At 33.5% G+C, this 19909-nt stretch overlaps 1 protein-coding gene across 1 annotated transcript in view; it reads right to left on the reverse strand.

Annotated features, from left to right (window-relative positions):
• The window catches only part of LOC129941701 (dopamine receptor 2), a 140470-nt gene that overhangs the window by 41926 nt on the left and 78635 nt on the right, over positions 1 to 19909 (reverse strand). Inside the window, 1 exon segment of the mRNA XM_056050402.1 lies at positions 3097 to 5175. Within this exon segment, the coding sequence (XP_055906377.1) occupies positions 3097 to 4547 (1451 nt within the window). The 5' untranslated portion in view covers positions 4548 to 5175.

Raw genomic sequence — 19909 nt, forward strand, 5'->3', positions numbered from 1 at the left:
GGTTTTTCCAGCGTTGAAGAACATCTCTTCAGAACAATAGCGGGGATACCATCCGGACCAGGGGATATGTGTATATTAAGATCTTTTAGTACTTTCGCCACGAGTTTGAAAAAAAGATTTGCCCCATGGAATCACTAACTCGCTCAAGTACAGGCGGAGTCATAACACTCACTGGCAGTCTTGAATTGGCGCCAAATTGCCTAGCAAAGAGATTAGTTTTCTCTAAAAAGCTTACAAATGGAGTGTCATCCACAACGAGCGTAGGAACCGATTAAGAAGAAGAATTTCTCATGTTTTTTACAAATTATCAAACATTTTTACTATACCTTTGGGACATTGTAGTATTTTTAGCCGTAATTTTTCCTCATGGAAAAATTTGGTCCGTCAAATATGGGCGCTGCAGGCCTTCCTGAATTGCTTGAACTTATTCCGTATTTTCTCAATTGTATAATCTTTAAAACAACGGAAACTTACCTTCTTGACGCTAATAACCTTTTTTCATCTCGCATCGAACCATGCGCTTTCCTTAGGTCTGATGCTTTTAACCCTATTCGGGATAGAAGTTCTCATTCCCAGGAGAACCAAACTTTTGATCATATCAGCGATGGCGTCAACGTTACTTTCGGGGAAGCATAGTGACCAGTTTAAGATCCTTAAATAATTATTGAGACCGTCTCAGTTGGCTTTCTCGTATTGCCAAACGGTTCTCTTTCTTTAACTGAACAGTTTTAACACGAGAAATTTGCTGATATAACACAATGGTTAGATTTGCCTAGAGTGTACTTATCAGAGTCAGAGGTCAGAAACAAGTCAAGAGTGTTTTCTGCTCCACCTTCAACGTCCGATATTCGGATGGGCTCGTTGACTAGCTGAGCTAGGTGGTTTAACTCAAGGAAGATATCAGCACACACTCCTTCTTTTGTTGTCTGACCCGAATGTTGAAGCCATGAAGAATTGTACACATTGAAATCGCCCGTAATATCGATTTCAGTACGGGGATAGGACGAAACAATTCTTTTGATGGAATCAGACAAAAAGCATCAAATTCACTAGAAGTTGACACTCTGTCTAGATTGAAACTTCGATAAAGGAAGCAATAGTGAATGATCTTCTTATTCACGGAAAATTTAAACCACATAAAATTGAAAGAAGAATTGGTGCAGAGACCATATTGTGGCAAAAACTGATAAGCAACATCATTTTAATGTATATGGCGAGGCCATGGTGAGAAAAGAATTATGGTACCAAGTTATACCCTTGAATAAAGAAACTATAAGAAAAATATTACTGAGTTGAACCACAGAATGCTATTTGACACAGGCAACTACTAGTGTTATGCCTTAGTAGTATCAAGAATCGAATCTTTCCCTGTTTTAATGCAAAGCAGTAAAAAATAATTTGTCAACAATCTGTCAAATTTTTGAAAAGATATTTGAGTCGAAAATTTATTTCTACAAACTTTTAGTAGATAATGCTTTTTTTTGTATCTTTTTATTTTTTATATAGAAAACTGTCAATTAGATTTTTCCTAAAATCTTACCAGATGTCAAAAACTTTATCCTTTACTGCCCACAATTATTTTGGAGATATAATAATAGTTTGTTCTTAAAATTTTCGTACGGACGGACGTACACACGGACGCAAAGACATCTCTCTAAAAATCTTTTATTTAAACTCTTGGGATCTTGAAACGTCGAGATATGTCAAAATGTTCAGTTCGAAATATCCGACCGATTACAATAGCTTCCTATGCGAAGTTAATAGTAGTTAACAAGACAAAATTGTTGCGAATTTACCAAACACAATGAATTTTTAATTTTAAGGTCAACACCTTTATTCATCTCAATTTCAAAAATGTCTGATTCTGTGAAGATTTTATGAATTCATCGATCGAAGCCCTTTTTTCTAAATTTAACAGTTTATAACATAATGGAAAAGTGTTTGTGTGAAATAGGTTCCTAGTCACCCTAATATTGTGTAACTTATGAAAGTCTAAATTTACTCTTCATTTTGAATACTAACTTTTTGATATTTAAAAGACTTCAACGTTTAAAAGTGATTTAAAAAACATAATTTGATAAGGTTTAACTATTTTCTTACTTTTCTTACTCAAACGCGATATATTCGGTTCGCTTATTTCAAAAAATTTCTAAGACCTTACAAAAATCCAAAATCAAATTATAGACATCTCTTTTTTATTCTGAATGAACTTATTGATATAGCTTTCAAGAACAGAAATAGTTACGAGGAATATATTAATATGCTTTATTTTAGAACAATTTTTGTTAGCAAAAAAAATTGTTTAGTGAGCTAACTTCAAAAGAAACATACATGTTATCTTGGACATTTTCTCAGGACTTCTGAATTCTCCCCGTTTTTAAACATTCTCCGCTAAAATTGGTCTTAGTGCGATGTTATATAGTCTAAAGGATCCCTCAATATATAAATTATCTAATACTACTAGCATTTTTCAAATCAGACCAGTAGTTTTTGAAACAAACGCGTTCAAGCACACAAACAAACAATCATTTTATTTTACGTATTGTTGACTAATTTTCTTAAGTGGATGTTTACTTTTCAAATAAATCTTTTTCAATTATGAAGCTTATTTTCACCTTTATGCTTTCAAGAAACAAATTAATCAGCAATTGTTTGTTGTGCAATTTTGCTGAAGGTATTATCGCACCCTTTTTTGTGGAACATGCGAATAGTGAGACAGTAACAGTTCGTTTGTTATCTTGACATAATTACCCAGTTTTTAGTTTATCTTTTTAAACTGTTGAAGAGGCCGTTTTGGACCAATATTGGACTTCCCGATCCAATAATTGAACACCATTGGATTTTTTTCTTTGAGGTTTTTTGAAGGCAATCATTTATTCAAACAACCTTACAACCATCAACTCATTTAAAGAAGGAGTTAAGATCCCTGTAACTTCAAAACTACCACCTGCTATTTGAAAATAAATAGAAACCAGGGTTTCAGAGCAAAATACAAAGAAAAATACGTATATAGAAAAAGAAAAGAATACAATCCTACTGATCTCATATTAAAAGGCAAAGTTTTTTTTAAAAATAAAGTAATATATATTTACGTACCTTCGAAAGTCTCGACTCCAACAGGCATATATCACCGGATTCATGCACGAGTTTATCCAACCCAGCCACGTTACTACCGCCGACACGATCTCCTCGTGCTCTATACATTCTATACAAAAACCGGACAACAAGTTGACCACAAAAAATGGCAGCCAACAAACAATAAAAACGCCCATCACAATTCCGAGCGTCTTTGCAGCCTTTTTCTCTTTGGCGAACTTCGCCAGCTTCCGTGACAGCGAGAAGTTCTTGCCCATGTGCCGGTGACGGGCTAGGCCATTATTATGCAGTGCTGACAACGGTTCGTCTTCTGGCTCTTCGGGCGTTGATGTCGTCGTACCCGACGCACTATGATTGTGATGATGATGGTTATGGCTGGCACCTAGACCGCCCACGCCAACACCAAGGCCACCACCACCGCCCGTACTTCCGTGATGGACGACCGGATGATGTGACGAGGTTGTGGTTTCTCGGGTGGTGCCGCCGCGATGAATACGAAGCGTTAGTTGCAATTCCCCTGATGCCATTAGGACTTGTTTGGTGCCGATCTTCAGTGACCGTGTTTGTATAACGGCAGCACGATAAATACGGCAATATGTAAAAACCATAACTAATAACGGAAAATAGAACGAAATTGTGGAGGAGAATACTAAGTAGCCTAGGTGCTCGGTGAATGTACATTTAAAGGCAGGCATTTCGCCGTCTCGGGCCGCTCGCCACCACACGATCGCTGGGAAGCTTATAGCCCCCGAGCAAACCCACACAGCGCAGATAAGTCCGGCAGCGCGTTTCACCGTCATCCTCATGGGATAGGAGAACGGATCTGTGATGGCCCAATAGCGGTCCAGCGAAATTACACACAGATTAAGAATTGACGCCGTGCTAAAGAGCACGTCCAGTGATCGCCAGATGTCGCACCAGTCCGTCCCGAAAAACCACGTATTCTCGAGGACTTCGTAGAGTGCGGAAAACGGCATCACCACCAGGCCGACCAAGCAGTCGGCCACAGCCAATGAAGTTATGAAGTAGTTGGTTGCCGTATGGAGATACCGTTCCCTTATAACGGCTAGGATCACGAGCGAGTTGCCGAAGACGGTCGCAAACGAGAATAGGAACAAAAACGACAGCAAACTGACACGGTCGTTGGGCAGGGCTTCGAGGGACTCCCACAAATCGGGCTGTGGCGTTTGGCCCAGCGAGTAGTTGAGGTTGGCGTCTGTTGTGAGATAGCCATTGAAATAGCTGTTTATAAGCTGCTCTTCACTGAGGTTGTACGTTATTAGAGAGGACAATGGCGTGTGATTCGAATGTCCTGCGGCGTTGGCGGCTGCTGCGGCGGCTGCGGAGGCTGCTGCTGCGGTATAATTGAATGCTGTGGTGGTAAAATTGTCAATAGGCGGTGGCACGACAGCTGCTAATTCCCAGTAGACCTCTGTGTTTGCATTATTCATTCTTAGTTCACTTTGAATGCGGCGATTAGTTTAAAAGCCAACATAAGTTATGATTAAGTTTTAAGGAGGTTCGTGTGGATTTGTTGATTAGAATATTAAGCTAAGGATATGTGGGCGTGGACGTAGGTGGGTAAAATGAGTTTTCTTTTCCTTTTCACTCTTTCAAAAAACACAGTTTGTTAAACCTTTTTGTTGCTTGCTTATGCAATGACGAAGACGACGTTAATGACGATGAAGACTGCTTTTAAGACTTAGACTTTCGTCCTTTTGATTTGAATAATGATATTTATTTTGTATGACGGGGATTAACACTACTATCTAAGCTGGTTGAGATGTGGTGTTACGTTTCTTATGTGATTCCTTGTTCTATTGACCGTTGATCATGTCACACGATCACGATCGGACATTTTATCACAGTTAATGAAATTATTACGATCTTTTGCAAATACTGATGATGTTTGATGTTTGAATAGATGACCATGTTGTTGTTGTTGTTGTTTTTTGTGAAAATTATCAGATGAGTTTAGCTGACACATGTGTGATGTATGGGACTGGCGCAGATGATGGTTGCCAGGTGAGTAGAAATTGTACATCGCCAGTCCATCACCAAGAAGAAATTCTCAGCAATCTAAAAAGAAAAAAAAATTAAAGATTGTTAGAAAGGTTACAACTTGTAATAATGAAAGAAAACGTAAGGAAATCATTGGATTCCATTAAAAAATGTTACTCCAAGTTTCTACTCCAAACTACCAAGGCCTTTTTACAAATACTAAGTAATAGTATGGCGTAATTATAATTAGATGACGGTGCACTTTAACCTTAAAGTTTTGAAACATAAAATGGAAGGAAAAACAAAATTGGGTAAAGCATGCCACATTCTCGATGTGCAGTACAAAAAAAATCTCTATGCTTGACAGTACGTCCAAAATTGAGCTGAAATTTAAACTGATGAACATTCGTAAAAGTACGAGTATTTCAACTGGCCAGTTTGACAGAACATTGTTTGTAAAAATATCGATAAAACAATGGAGGATGCGAAGCATTGCGACAGTATTAGAGCGATGTAAATATTTCAGGTGTAATTCTTTCTTTTTCAAAGCTCTTTTTAACCTCCCATAAGAAGTTATTGTAATCGGTCTGATTTGTTGAATTGAAAATTTTGACTTTCTCAAGTCTTATCAAACAAAGATAGTGACGCAAAATTTTAGAAAACTTATTGTTAAGGTGCACAAATTTACTTGTTAGCAATTTGGCCGGCCTTCAGCTTTGATTCAATTTCTAACGATAACTTTTCTAACGATTTGTTTCGCTCTCTTAAGGAAGCTATTGATCTTTTTGTTCTTAAAATTAAAACCAAAAATGAATTAAAGCCATCTTGGTGTAATAGACGGCTATTTATATTCTTGATCTTTATCTGAATGAATATTGAAAAACAAATCAATTGAGCGTTAATATTTATAAATGTGAATGTTTTTTCTTTTACCCGTCGTTTATTGTTTTAACAACAGCATTCTAAATATTTAGTCAATTAAGTTTCAGGGAAAACTTGGAATATCTTGGAGATATATTTGACTCCAAGCTAAACTTTGTAGGTCATAAAGAATATATATTAAAAAAAACCAACTCCATTCTTGGCTTCGTCTCACGAAATTCTTTGGGTTTAACACGCAGGGTCAATCCTGGAATATTACTTTGTAGGTTGGAACCCACATTTAAATAACCATATAAATCGAATCGAAAGAAATTTCAAGCAGGCTTTAGGACAGGTTATTTGACGGTTGACCACATTTTTGCCCTTAAAAGTATCGCAGAAACATTCCCGAATAAGGACATGAAGCTATATACGTTTTTCGTTGACTTTAAATCTGCACTTAAAAGTTCGATAGACAGGCGCTTATCTACAATCTGTATAATAACGGAATGTCATGCAGATACAATTGCTAAGGTATGGAGTGGGGAAGAGTTGTTGAGAGGGTTTAAAACACCATCAGGAGTCAGACAGGGCTGTAAATTGAGTCCGAGTATGTTCGCCTTGTTTATTAAAGATCTTCTAAACCTCTTACCAGGTGGCACAGACTTCGCCAGACAAACAATAAAAGCATTGCTGTTTGCGGACGACATTGTTCTTTTGGCAGCATCACTTGAACCATTACAATTAATGATAAACCGCCTGTATCAATATTGTCAGCTTTGAAGTTTGATGGTGAATCTTAATAATTGCTAAATTTTGATTTTTAAACTAGGAAGAGGACGCAATTCGGCGAAAAAAACATGATTCTATAATGGAGAGGTCAATAAAGTTGTCACGGAATTTAAATTGAAGTTTAATTAACGAAAAATTTGAGCATGGAAATTAATCTAAGAGAGAAACTTGTTAAGGCTAAAGACGCTTTAATACATTTTTATACAATAAAAAATAGATGAATTTATATAATATTAAAGTAAGGAAAATCTCTACAAAACAAAAACCTTAGGTAATACTTATAATCTTAAGTGCACATAGGTCATTTACTAGTCCGACAATTGACATTTATACATAAAATCTGATACATATTTTATAGAAAGGCTACCAACAAGGTTGACATTTGTTTTTTCATGTAATTTCAATGTTGAATATAGTTTCGGTAATTTAGGAATTATTTTACGTATTTTATTTTGTATAACTTTTAATTTGTTTTTATGGCAGGTCGCGCAATCGTACCAGACAGGAACACCGTACAAAAAGATAGATTGAAAGATTGTTTCATATAAATAGAGTTTGTTTTCTGAACCAATCTTGAACTCCGACTAATAAATGGGTAAAGTATTCTAATACACATATTGATTTTGTTTATGGTATCTTAGTATGTTTTTGAAAAGTTAGCTTTTTATCCAATGTGATACCCAAATCTCTTTAATTGATGTTTGCAATGAAGACATAATATTTACAGGGTTTACATTGGTAGAGTATGTTGTAGTATCATCTGCAAACATTGCCCAATGTGAATCTGTGACCCTAAAATCTGCCACAAAAATATTGAAGAGGATAGGGCCCACAACTGATCCTTGAACGACACCAAAAGCAATATCAAAAAATATTCTGATTTACGGTCTTCAATTAATACAGAAAAAAGTCTATCTTTTAAAAAACTTTGGATCTTTTTGATCAAGAATAGGGGAAATCTACACATTTTCATTATACATAAAAGTGGTTCATACCAAACAGTGTCAAATGCTTTCTCAATGTTCAACAAAACCAAACCTTTTTTTATATGATTTTTTAATATAACAACTTGATGATTCTTACTATGTGCCGATCTAAAGCCAAATTGTTGTTTTGGCAGTACTTGATTTTCTGTTATGTGTTTAACTAAACAGTTTTAAACAATTTTTTCTAAAATCTTACCTATATTGCTTAGCAAACTAATAGGCCGATAGCTAAATGGATTTGTTTGGGGTTTTTCAGGTTTTGGTATGGCAACTACTTTTGCTTTTTTAAATTGATTTGGAGAATAGTTTAAAATTAAGCATGCATTTAATATAAAAGTAGAAAAAAAGTGTACCCCTTCATTGGAAGGTCCTAAAGATATTTGTTTCGTATCTTGTCAACTCCAACGACTTTATTAGTTTTAGTTGTTCATGTAAGCTGCCTACTTTACTTTCAAGGTGCGATTCTGTTAAATCTATTTCATTTATATTCTCTTTCACTGTTGAAATTGTTTGATCATCACTCAAGTGAGAAGTAATTAAATTGTTTTTATGAGAGCAAGATGCAGGTAAATTTAACTTTTCATCTTGGTTGTAAGGCGCTGGAATGTTTGAATGATTTTTAGAAATAACTTTACTTACTTTTCAAAATGGCTTGGACCCCTTTTTAAAAGTTACATTCCGCCTTCTATTTCTATGGATAAGGATTTCATTTTTAATTTGCTTATTTAGTATTGAAACCATATCACTATAATAGGTTTGTACATATCTTACCCAGCATCTTCTAGCTGTGTTTCTTAAACGTAAGAGAACTAGAATGTTGTTGGGTAAATGAATATCTGAGTTGTTCTTAAGAGTTCTTTGAGGAACAGATTAATCAACTGCATCATTAATAATGCCGACAAAGTTTTGTAAGTACATATCAATTGGATAAGTTCGATTAATTTTATTTAACGATAAATTTTGTGTGTCGATATAATTTGAAACATGTGCCCTACACAGATTCCACTTAGCAGCTGAGAATGCATATCTTTTTTGCAAATTAAAAATAGAAGTTGTTTCTGTAAAAAATGTCTGCACTGGCAAATGATCTGAACTTAAGGCTGTGAGTGTGATATAGGTTGAGTGAAATATTCATTTCTGTTTGTAAGAAAGAAATCCAAAACTGATGGATTTTTCTTACGGTCAGTTGGTATATATGTAGGGTTTACAAGGCTTATTAAATAAATATTATTCTGTGTAGTCATAGCATCTTTCAAAATATTACCCCAAGAATTTGGCCTTAAGCAGTTCCACGACTGGTGTCTCGAGTTAAGATCGCCACCCATCAAAACATTATCTTTGATACGCATCAGCTTTAAAATATCTTTTTTGAACATTATTTTTTTTCGGAATTAGTATTTTTAACAGAAAAATAAACGGAAATTAAATCAAGAGATATACTTTCGCTTATTTGTACCCTTATCCCAAGACATTCAATAATTTCTAAGTTCAATGTTCACTTCGGTAATCAGGCCGATACTCATTTATGGAGCTGCCGTATGGTGAACCGCACTGGACAAGATGGTAAATCTAAATAAACTCATTAAAGTCAAGCGGTCAGCAGGTATGTGCATCACAGGAGCACTTCGCACAACACCAACCGCAGCACTGGAAGTGCTTTTAAACCTAACACCACTTGACATCTTCTCTAAAAAGGTGGCTGCCAACTCATGTTTAAGGCTTAGAGCCACCTCTCAATGGACCAGTAACAATACTGGACATACAACTATTCTAGACAATTTCAGATTTATCCCAGATCGCTTAGACTATACCACCCCAAAAATGGTATTTGGTAAAAGATTTCATGTGTCCATCCCTTCAAGATCCTCCTGGGGAGAAGAGGGACCCCTGGAAGACGATGCGGTACACTTCTATACTGGCGGTTCAAAGACCGATCACGGAGTTGGAAGTGGTATCTTTTCAGAACAACTGAATCTCAGTCTATCCTATAGACTTCCCAATCAATTCATTGTATTCCAATGAGCGGCTTGGACAGCCAAGCCGCTCTTAAATCTCTCGCGTCTGTCTCCACAAACTCTCGAACAGTCCACGATTGTCAATCATCTCTGAAGGGAGATGACGGAACAGTTTAACATTCACCTCATTTGGGTGCCGGGCCACAGAGACATTCCGGGAAATTGCAAAGCCGATGAGCTCGCCAAAAACGGAACACTTCTGCCTTATGTTAGACAAAAACATAACATAGGAACACCACTTGCTACATGCAAATATCTTCTCAAGCAATATGCTTTAGAAACAACAAATACTAGATGGTCACAAAGTACCACCTGCCTGGCAACCAAGCAAATGTGGCCAAGTATTGACTTAAAACGGTCAAAAGGCTTGATATCACTGAGCAGACAAAGTATAAGCTCTATAATTGAAGTAATAACGGGACACTGCCTCATAGGTAGACATGCTCTGAGGCTAGGGGTCTACACAAATGACTTCTGTAGAAGCTGCATGGACGAGGAGAAAGAGGAAACAGTCCAACACCTTCTATGTACATGTCCAGCACTCTCCATTAGAAGGAATTACTTTCTCGGTAATCCCTTCTTCGATAATACCTGTGAACTGGCAACGATTGACACAAAACGTCTCTCTAACTTTATTAAAAGTACAAAATGGTTTGTTTAAATTCATTACTCTCCCAAGAGTAACCTCATTAGTGGTATCACAATGGACCCTTGAGGTCTACGTGTGTCAATGATATCTGGACAGCCACTCCAACCTAACCTAACCTAAGTTCAATGTTCCTACCATTTGTTGACAAATATCTTTTTTTGCCAAAATTGCTACTCCTCCTCCAATGTCACTTTCCCTCTCACGTCTGTAGCAGTTTTAATTTATATGAGTTAAATTTATTTCAGACTTAAGATATGTTTCTGTAAACAAAGCTGTCAACATTGTTGCGAATTAAGAAATCAAACAATTCTAATATAATTAGTGCAACTTGAAAAAGATGTTTTCTAACAAAAGTAAAGCACATAGCAGCAAGTTCAAGATATTTGAAGCGATATCTGAGTTTTACATGTTTTACGCGGCACAAACGCGAACGAAACAATACGAAACAGTTGAAAAACTTCTCCGATACTTTATTAAGCGAATTTTTAGACTGCCATTAAATACACCCAACTATGTTATTATGTTGGAATCAGGATTATCACCTTTGTTCATATGAACCCTAAAAATGCAAGTCGATTACATCTTGAGAGTTATGAAGATGAAAAATAATATGCTTCCGAAGATAGCAGCACTTCAAGTAATACGAACAAAAACAAGTTGGTGTGCTGATTGGATAAATTTGGCAAAAGAATGTGGAATGGAACTTAACATTTTGTATAATAATCAGGATGATTTTAAAATTTCTTTATACCAGCTCATTTCCGCAGTGGACATAAAACAACGAGATAAATACTAGAATGACGACACAGTATAGGATCTATATGCAGGCAGCTCTACTGTCAACTAAATCACAACTTGGAAGAGAGGAATTATTTATTTATTATGGTTACAATGAGAGGTGAAGTTATGCAGCTGAATTGTATACCTCAGAGAGAGTGCAATTTAAAGGAAAGGGAAGAAGTTTGATAGTTTGTTGGAAGATGGCCAGTTCTTAAAGAAAAAAGAGGCTGGGATGCGACCCACACTGATAACTTCCCATCCCGTCTGTCGATTTGTCTTGCTTAAAAGTTTGTCTATATGTACTCGTACCAATTTTTACCAAATTTGCGTACTATTTTGTATAGATTTTATTTTTTATGAAAAAACGGACTGTTGGATTTCTATATAAAAATTACTGAATATCGAAAACAATATTTTCTGTGAAATAAAATAAGTTTCAAGCCAATATTTTTAAGTTTTGAAAAGCTATTTCAGTCAATTCGATTTTTTAAAAATTTTACCAAATGTTGAAAACAATATTTCTTATGAGATAAAATTACTTTGAAGCCATTATTTAAAATTTTTGAAAGGATATTTGAATCGAAAATCAATTTTTACCAACTTTTATAAATTTGTTTAGGTTTTTATTATTTGTAAAAAAACTGTCAATTCGATTTTTTTCAAACTTTAACTGAATGTTGACAACAAGATTTTTTGAAAGATAAAAGTGGATTAAAGCCAATATCTCAAAGTTTTGAAAAGATATTTGAGTCGAAAATCAATTTTTACCAACTTTTATACATTTTTTTTTAGGTTTTTATTTTTTGTAAAAAAAACTGTCGATTTGATTTTTTTCAAACTTTCACTGAATGTTGACAACAAGATTTTTTGAAAGATAAAAGTAAATTAAAGCCAATATCTCAAAGTTTTGAAAAGATATTTGAGTCGAAAATCAATTTTTACCAACTTTTATAAATTTTTTTTTAGGTTTTTATTTTTTGTAAAAAAACTGTCAATTCGATTTTTTTCAAACTTTAATTGAGTGTTGAAAACAAGATTTTTCAAAAGATAAAAGTAAATTAAAGCCAATATCTCAAAGTTTTGAAAAGATATTCGAGTCGAAAATCAATTTTTACCAACTTTTACAATTTTTTTTTTAGGTTTTTATTTTTTGTAAAAAAAACTGTCAATTCGATTTTTCTCAACATTTTTCAAAATGTTTAAAACAATATTTCTTATAAGATAAAATAAGCTTGAAGCCTAAATTTCAAGTTCTTGAAAAGATATTTGAATCGATATTCAATTTTTACGAACTTTGAGTAATGTTTTTTTTAGATTTTTATTTTTTATAAAAAAACTGTCAATTAGATTTTTCTCAAAATTTTATCAGATGTCAAAAACATAATTTTTTGCTGCACAAAACTGTTTTAGAGATGAAATCATATTTCAGTCGTAAAATTTTGGAGGTGACAAATTTTTTTTTTCAGTTTTATTGATTTTAAAAAAAAACCGTTATATTGATTTTTTTCAAAAAATATACCTGATTGGTATTACGTTACAATATATTATATAAAATTTAATTCAAGTCTCTAGCGTTTTTGGTTCATAAGATATTTAGGGTTAACCAAAATTTTCACCTTTTTTTCAAACTGCTATGGTAAAAAAACCACCCACACAATTTTCTTGAGAGCCCTTTCTGCATCTTTCTGCCTTATTATCTGTATATCAAAATTTATTTGAAGTCGATATCTCTTCTGGTTCCTGAGCTATGGACGACGAAAAAAACGTCCCGAACGTACGGACGTACGGACGTACGGACATACGGACGTACGGACGTACAAACGTACGTACACACGCACGCACAGACATCTTTCTAAAAATCTTCTATTTCGACTCTAGGGACCTTGAAACGTCGAGAAATGTCAAAATTTTGAATTTGACAAATCGGACCCATTGCAATAACTTCCTATGGGAAGTTAATAAGAATGAATACTTTTGCTAGCGAAATATTGACGCAAAATCAAGTTATAATCTTGCTTAAAAATATTAAAGTTAAAAAATTATATCAATTCTACAGACTAGCTCTTCTCTATAGAAGTAGAATTATTAAGGAAAGTTTTTTAATATAGTATTGAGCTTAGTTATTTTTTTTTTTTTATTATTTGTCAACTAAGCAGACGGCATTAAAACCATGCTTTTTTTTTGTTTTTTTACTTTATAAAAAAATTTAATCAAGGTTATCAAAATAAAAACCAAATCTAAACTAAAAATCTACTTAGGGACTGCAACATTTTAAACCTTCGCTAACTAACATCCAACCATGTCTAAAAATTGACAATTTGTGAAAATAATAAAAAAAGCAAATACGCTTAAACGGACCTTTTAATTAGAATTCCCAACTGTTGACTAGAAATTTGAATCCACTACACACTATATGAATGTACATATGGATATAGCAAATTGCCAAAAGTCAAATTAGCTATACCATGATTTTAACTTTAGCAAAATGTTAAGATATAGTAAGATGCTGAAATTAATTAACATTACTTACATAATCTTTTAAGCTTAGTAAATTGCAAAAATTGGCTTTGACATTTAACAATGAATATTTTGTTAACATTTTAAGCAAGATTAACCGACAGACGAAATGGGAAGTTATCACTGTGGGTCGCATCTAAGCCTCTTTCCATTGTTTTCATTAGTGCAGGACTTTTCGACAGTAGCACATAGAAAAATATTATATTTTTATCCCTTGGGTTGTTTTTATGACTCATGTATTGACAGTCATCTAAAATTTTTTTTTTTGAGTACTGCGTCTTGCGAGGAATTGACAAATTTTTCAAAAGTAATTTTTGTCATGAAAAGTCATCCCTGATAACAGCACTCGCATACAGGAATTGTTGACAGTTGGATTTCACTAGGCCCTAGTTCTCAACGGACTGTTGCATCACCCAATTTTTTTATTTATTTTATATTGACAGTCCTAGAAAATATTAATTTCATTACAAAAGCATTTAATTTAAAAACTACTATTCGCATTTTCCCACAATTTGTTTCAGTATTTTCCAATGGTTTTCACTTCTGTAATTCAAAAAATGTTATATATTTTCCAAACAAAAAAATAACAAAATCCGCGGAAAATTCTCATGGAATCCCATCAAAGTTGGTTTTCATTACATCCACCAAATAATATGGTAACGTTCCAGCTATAAAACAAATAAAAGTTTTGAAAAAACTTTTTCCTTGTTTCAGTTATTTTGTTCATGCATTTTAGCTTTATATTGAAGTTTAACTGCACTAATTGTATTAAATTTCACCACACGTACTGAATGTATTTCCAAAAAAAGTTTACTCAAATAAAAGTTTATCCTTTGTCTTCCTGCGAAAAAGGTATGGTATACGCTGTAGGTACCTACGTCTACCTTCAGATGATCCATTCTTCTCTCTCATGTTTCTCTTCTTAGCCATTATGGCATTGTTAAAAGAGTAAAAGAGAGGACAGAGGAAAAGAACTTCTCTCATTGATTCCAATTTCGATGTTAGATTTCATATGGTTTTGTTCGGGAAAAGTTGGAAAATAACTTTGCTTCATCAGCAATTTATTTTCATATTTGCTCAGTCACCGTCATCACTCCGTTACATTGTTAGGGAGAAGTAATTTAATAGGTTGTCCTTTATTTTTATTATTCCCTATAAACGTAGATATGTTGCCAAAACTCGGGAGGTATAGGAATAGGTATTTATTTTTTGATTTTATTTTTGTGCGCTATCATCGGAAAATACGGGACAAATTGTGTAGATGATGTTTCCGGTCTACGGATACACAAAACGAAATTACATTTAAGGTTTCCTTTCCTTATCTATTTGCACAGGTTTAACATTATTATTGAAACATTGGGAAATTCTATAAATATAAAATTCTCTTATAGAACCTATCTTTCTTTAAAAAAAATAGTCTATCTATAGTGTGTATACCGTATACCCTTTGAGTACAAGTACATATAGAAGATATCGAAGTATGTATGGAATATGGAACAGAAATATCGTTAAGTCAAGACCACAAACATAAAGATTCTCTGCTTGATGGAATTTCAAAGCAGAGTAGGAAAGCTTACATCCCTTTCCTTTGAATTTATCTAATTATTATTTTCAGTTTGAATGGAATACCGGAATATTCGATTAAAATACACGTAAAGAAATATTATGAACCCTTTCCATACAAAAATTTAATGCGATCGATAGCAATGAATTTCGAGCTCGAAATATTCTATTCAATTATTATTGTTATTGTTTGATTAGCTAAGTAATTCAATTGAAATGAAAATACCTTAGGTGTCTTAAGTTTTGGGAATGGAAAAACCTATACAATAATTGAGCGAAAAGAAAAATAGAAGAAAATTGATTTTTTTTCATTAAAGTTACAACACTGTTATGATTCATTCATCAAATTATTTCGTAAAAATATGTATTTAAACAAATAACCAGTACCTTCTAAGTGCCTGTTTGACAGCACTCACTTTAATTCATTATCTACCCAATTGAACAAAGAAAGTGTCTTCTATTAAGCTGGCTAACTTGGCTAACTCGTTAAATTAATCTTATACAAGTCAAATTATACCTTTCCTGAGGTTTAGTTCCAATGCGAACTCAAAATTAATTAATTAATTTTCAATTAAACTGATGATTTTCCAAAATTACGATACAAATTAATAAAAATTGACGTGTCTTATTTATTTTTCAAAATATTCTCATTAGTTGAAAGGGTTCAGCTGTCATACTTTAACCGTAAACGATAGAAGAGCAATTTTAAAATAAAATGCACGACTGGGTTGCACGAACTTGATCATTTATGCAATAAGTCTGCTTAAATAGTATCTATATAATTTAAAAATATAAATCCCTTTGATTTGCCAAAAAAAACTGCATTTAACAATTTTTTTGTTTGAAAATCGTTAGACCGGTTTATTATTTTTTTGTGTATACATAAAAATTTTCCATTTTTTCTTTAAAATATTTTTAGATAGATAGATAAACAGAAAAGTTCTTTATTTTTTCAATTTTCTTATAAGTACAATATTTCATAATAATATAATAAAATAATTTTATAATAATATAATAAAATAATTTTATAATAATATAATAAAATAAAAATAATAAGCCGTCTGCCGGAAAAAAAAAAAAAAAACAAACAAAAAAAATACAATATTTGAGTAAAAAGAGAGAATATTTCACAAAATAAGTTTCATAGTTAAAAATATATTAATATAAATATTAAAGAAAACAAATTTTTTTAAATTATTATTTTCATAATGTCACTTTTAGTTTAGTCAAAAAAAAGGCTGGGATGCGACCCACACTGATAACTTCCCATCCCGTCTGTCGATTTGTCTTGCTTAAAAGTTTGTCTATGTGTACTGGTATCAAAAAACGGACAGTTGGATTTTTATATTAACATTACTGAATATCGAAAACAATATTTTCTGCGAAATAAAATAAGTTTGAAGCCAAAATTTTTAATTTTTGAAAATCTATTTGAGTCGAAAGTAAATTTTTACCCAGTTTTAGTATTTTTTTTTAGAAGTTTATTTTTAATAAAAAAAAACTGTCAATTCGATTGATTTTCGACTCAAATATCTTTTCAAAACTTAGAGATATTGGCTTTTATTTACTTTTATCTTTCAAAAAATATTGTTGTCAACATTCAAATAAAGTTTGAAAAAAATCGAATTGACAGTTTTTTTACAAAAAATAAAAACCTAAAAAAAAATGTATAAAAGTTGGTAAAAATTGATTTTCGACTCAAATATCTTTTCAAAACTTAGAGATATTGGCTTTTATTTACTTTAATTTTTCAAAAAATCTTGTTGTCAACATTCAGTTAAAGTTTGAAAAAAATCGAATTGACAGTTTTTTTTACAAAAAATAAAAACCAAAAAAAAAAAATTATAAAAGTTGGTAAAAATTGATTTTCGACTCAAATATCTTTTCAAAACTTTGAGATATTGGCTTGAATTGACTTTTATCTTTCAAAGAATCTTGTTGTCAACATACAATTAAAGTTTGAAAAAAATCAAATTGACAGTTTTTTTACAAAAAATAAAAACCTAAAAAAAAATGTATAAAAGTTGGTAAAAATTGATTTTCGACTCAAATATCTTTTCAAAACTTTGAGATATTGGCTTAAAATTTATTTTATTTCACAGAAAATATTGTTTTCGATATTCAGTAATTTTTATATAAAAATCCAACAGTCCGTTTTTTATATAAAAAATAAAATCTACAAAAAAAGTACCCAAATTTGGTAAAAATTGATACGAGTACATAAAGACAAACTTTTAAGCAAGACAAATCGACAGACGGGATGGGAAGTTATCAGTGTGGGTCGCATCCCAGCCTCTTTTTATTAACTTTTATTATTTGTTTTTAGGTTTTAATTTTTTTGTAAAAAAAAACTGTTAATTCGAATTTTGAAAATTGTTTCTATTCGTAAAATTTGTGAGGTGAAAAATTTTGCTTTCTTCAGTTTTTTTGATTTATAAAAAAACCTTTAATTGGATTTTGTTTAATAAATATTTTTTTTTTTTTTTTTATAATAAGCGCACACTCAAGGGGATATATTACCCTTATTACGTAGACACAGTGTGAGAACTAGGAAAGGGAGAGAGGGGTTGAAAGGAGATGTCGGTGCACATTGGTTTTGAATTCCTGAATATTGCAATAGCTGGGAAAGACAGAGTGTGGTAAGGCATTCCACATTCGCATAGTACGGCTAAAGAACGAATCTCTATACTTGACAGTACGACCGAAGATGGGCTCGAGGGTATATTGATGAGCATTCCTAGAAGCGCGAGTATTACGGTTGAACTGTTTAAGGGGAGGAATGCAGCTGGCTATTTCTCTAGAGCATAAACCATTAAAATAACGGTAAAACAGGGTGAGACAAGAAACATTTCGACGATGTTCAAGTGACGTAAATGATCTTATGATGGTAATATCACCAATCAATCTAAATGCTCTACGTTCAATACTATCCAAGAGGCTTAAGTAAGTTGCTGGAGCACCAGCCCAGATATGGGAGTTATACTCAAGCTTTGGACGTATATAAGACTTGTAAATAACAGCCAGATCAGAGGGGGAGAAAAACTTCTTGCATCGCCTTAGAAAACCCAAACATCTTGCGGCATTTTTGGCGACATCGCGTATGTGATCGTTCCACAAAAGGTGGTTGGTGATGCACATACCAAGAATATCCAGATGTTCAGTTTCCTCGATGCAAGTGCCATTTATGGATAATGGCAGCGGGGGTATATTTCGCTTTAACGATACAAGACAGCATTGCGTTTTCGAAGCATTAAATTCCACGCGGTTTCTTATTCCCCATTGTACAATGCTGTTTAGGTCGGAATTTAATGAGCTTATCATATTTTGTCGTTGCAGTTCCACATCCGAAGAAGAGGGGTGTGAATCTGAAAACGAATATGAAAAGCTAAGAGTACTATCGTCAGCGAAACAATGTATTGGATTAGATGTTGCAGACAAGAGATCATTAATAAAAATGAGAAAGAGTGTTGGAGATAAAACATAGCCCTGGGGCACACCAGCGTTTATTTTGTGGTTTTCAGACTTGAATCCATAAAATACAACTTGTATTGAACGATTCGAAAGGTAATTACTAATCCAACGAAGGAGGGATTCATGCAAACCGAAAGCACGCATTTTCGATAAGAGAGCCTGATGCCAAACCCTATCAAATGCTTTTGAAATATCTAGTGCAATAATCTTACTTTCTCCAAAGCTATGTAAAGATTTGTTCCAATGTTCGGTGAGATGAACCATGAGATCACCAGTGGACCTATTGCTACGAAAGCCATACTGTCGGTCATTAAGAAGCTTCCGTTCTTCAAGATATTTCTTGAGCTGATAAATAATCAGCGTTTCCATGACCTTGGAAAGAAGGGACGTAAGTGCAATCGGTCGATAATTAGACGGTGAGGAAGATTCGCTTTTTTTTGAATAGGCTGGACAAATGCGGTTTTCCATCCGCTCGGAACGAGACCTGAGGAGTAGGACAGATGAAAAAGCTTACGCAGTGGTTTTGCCAGCGATGAAGAACACCTCTTCAGAACAATAGCGGGGATACCATCCGGACCAGCAGATTTGTGAATGTTAAGATCTTTTAGGACCCTCGCTACGGTACGAGTGCGAAAAAAGATTTGGGATCGGAATCCTCTCCCACTTGGGTTTCACTTAGTGCCAATACAGCTGGCCTGTTTAAAGCAGTATGGGAGTACACAGAAAGAAAATTCGATCTAAGCCCACGAATATTACAATAATCTACCCTGAAATTTCCAGCCATTGCAAATAAAAGAAACACAAAAACCAAAACAGAAGAAGACTATAAGAAAAATATTACTGAGTTGAACCACAGAATGCAATTCGATACACGCCACTACTAGTGTTATGCCTTAGTAGTGACAAGAATCGAATCCGGCTCTGTTAATTCAAAACAGTAAAATTTTTGTTGCCACCAATCTGTTATCAACGATGACGTAGTCTGTGTATCAATTGCATTAGTTATTAAACACAATGCAATTTGATACACAAGCTGAGCCATGCGATTGTACGAGAGAAGGGGAAAGTGAAGGATGGTACTCACTGTGCTATCGCTATGTTGAGTTGGCTTAATATGATGATATGTATTATTTTTTTGTTGGTTGGTTGTTGTTTTTGTTTTATTGTAATTGATTTGG

Source organism: Eupeodes corollae, chromosome 1 (genome assembly GCF_945859685.1).
Source record: "Eupeodes corollae chromosome 1, idEupCoro1.1, whole genome shotgun sequence".
Classification (NCBI taxonomy): Eukaryota; Metazoa; Arthropoda; class Insecta; order Diptera; family Syrphidae; genus Eupeodes; species Eupeodes corollae.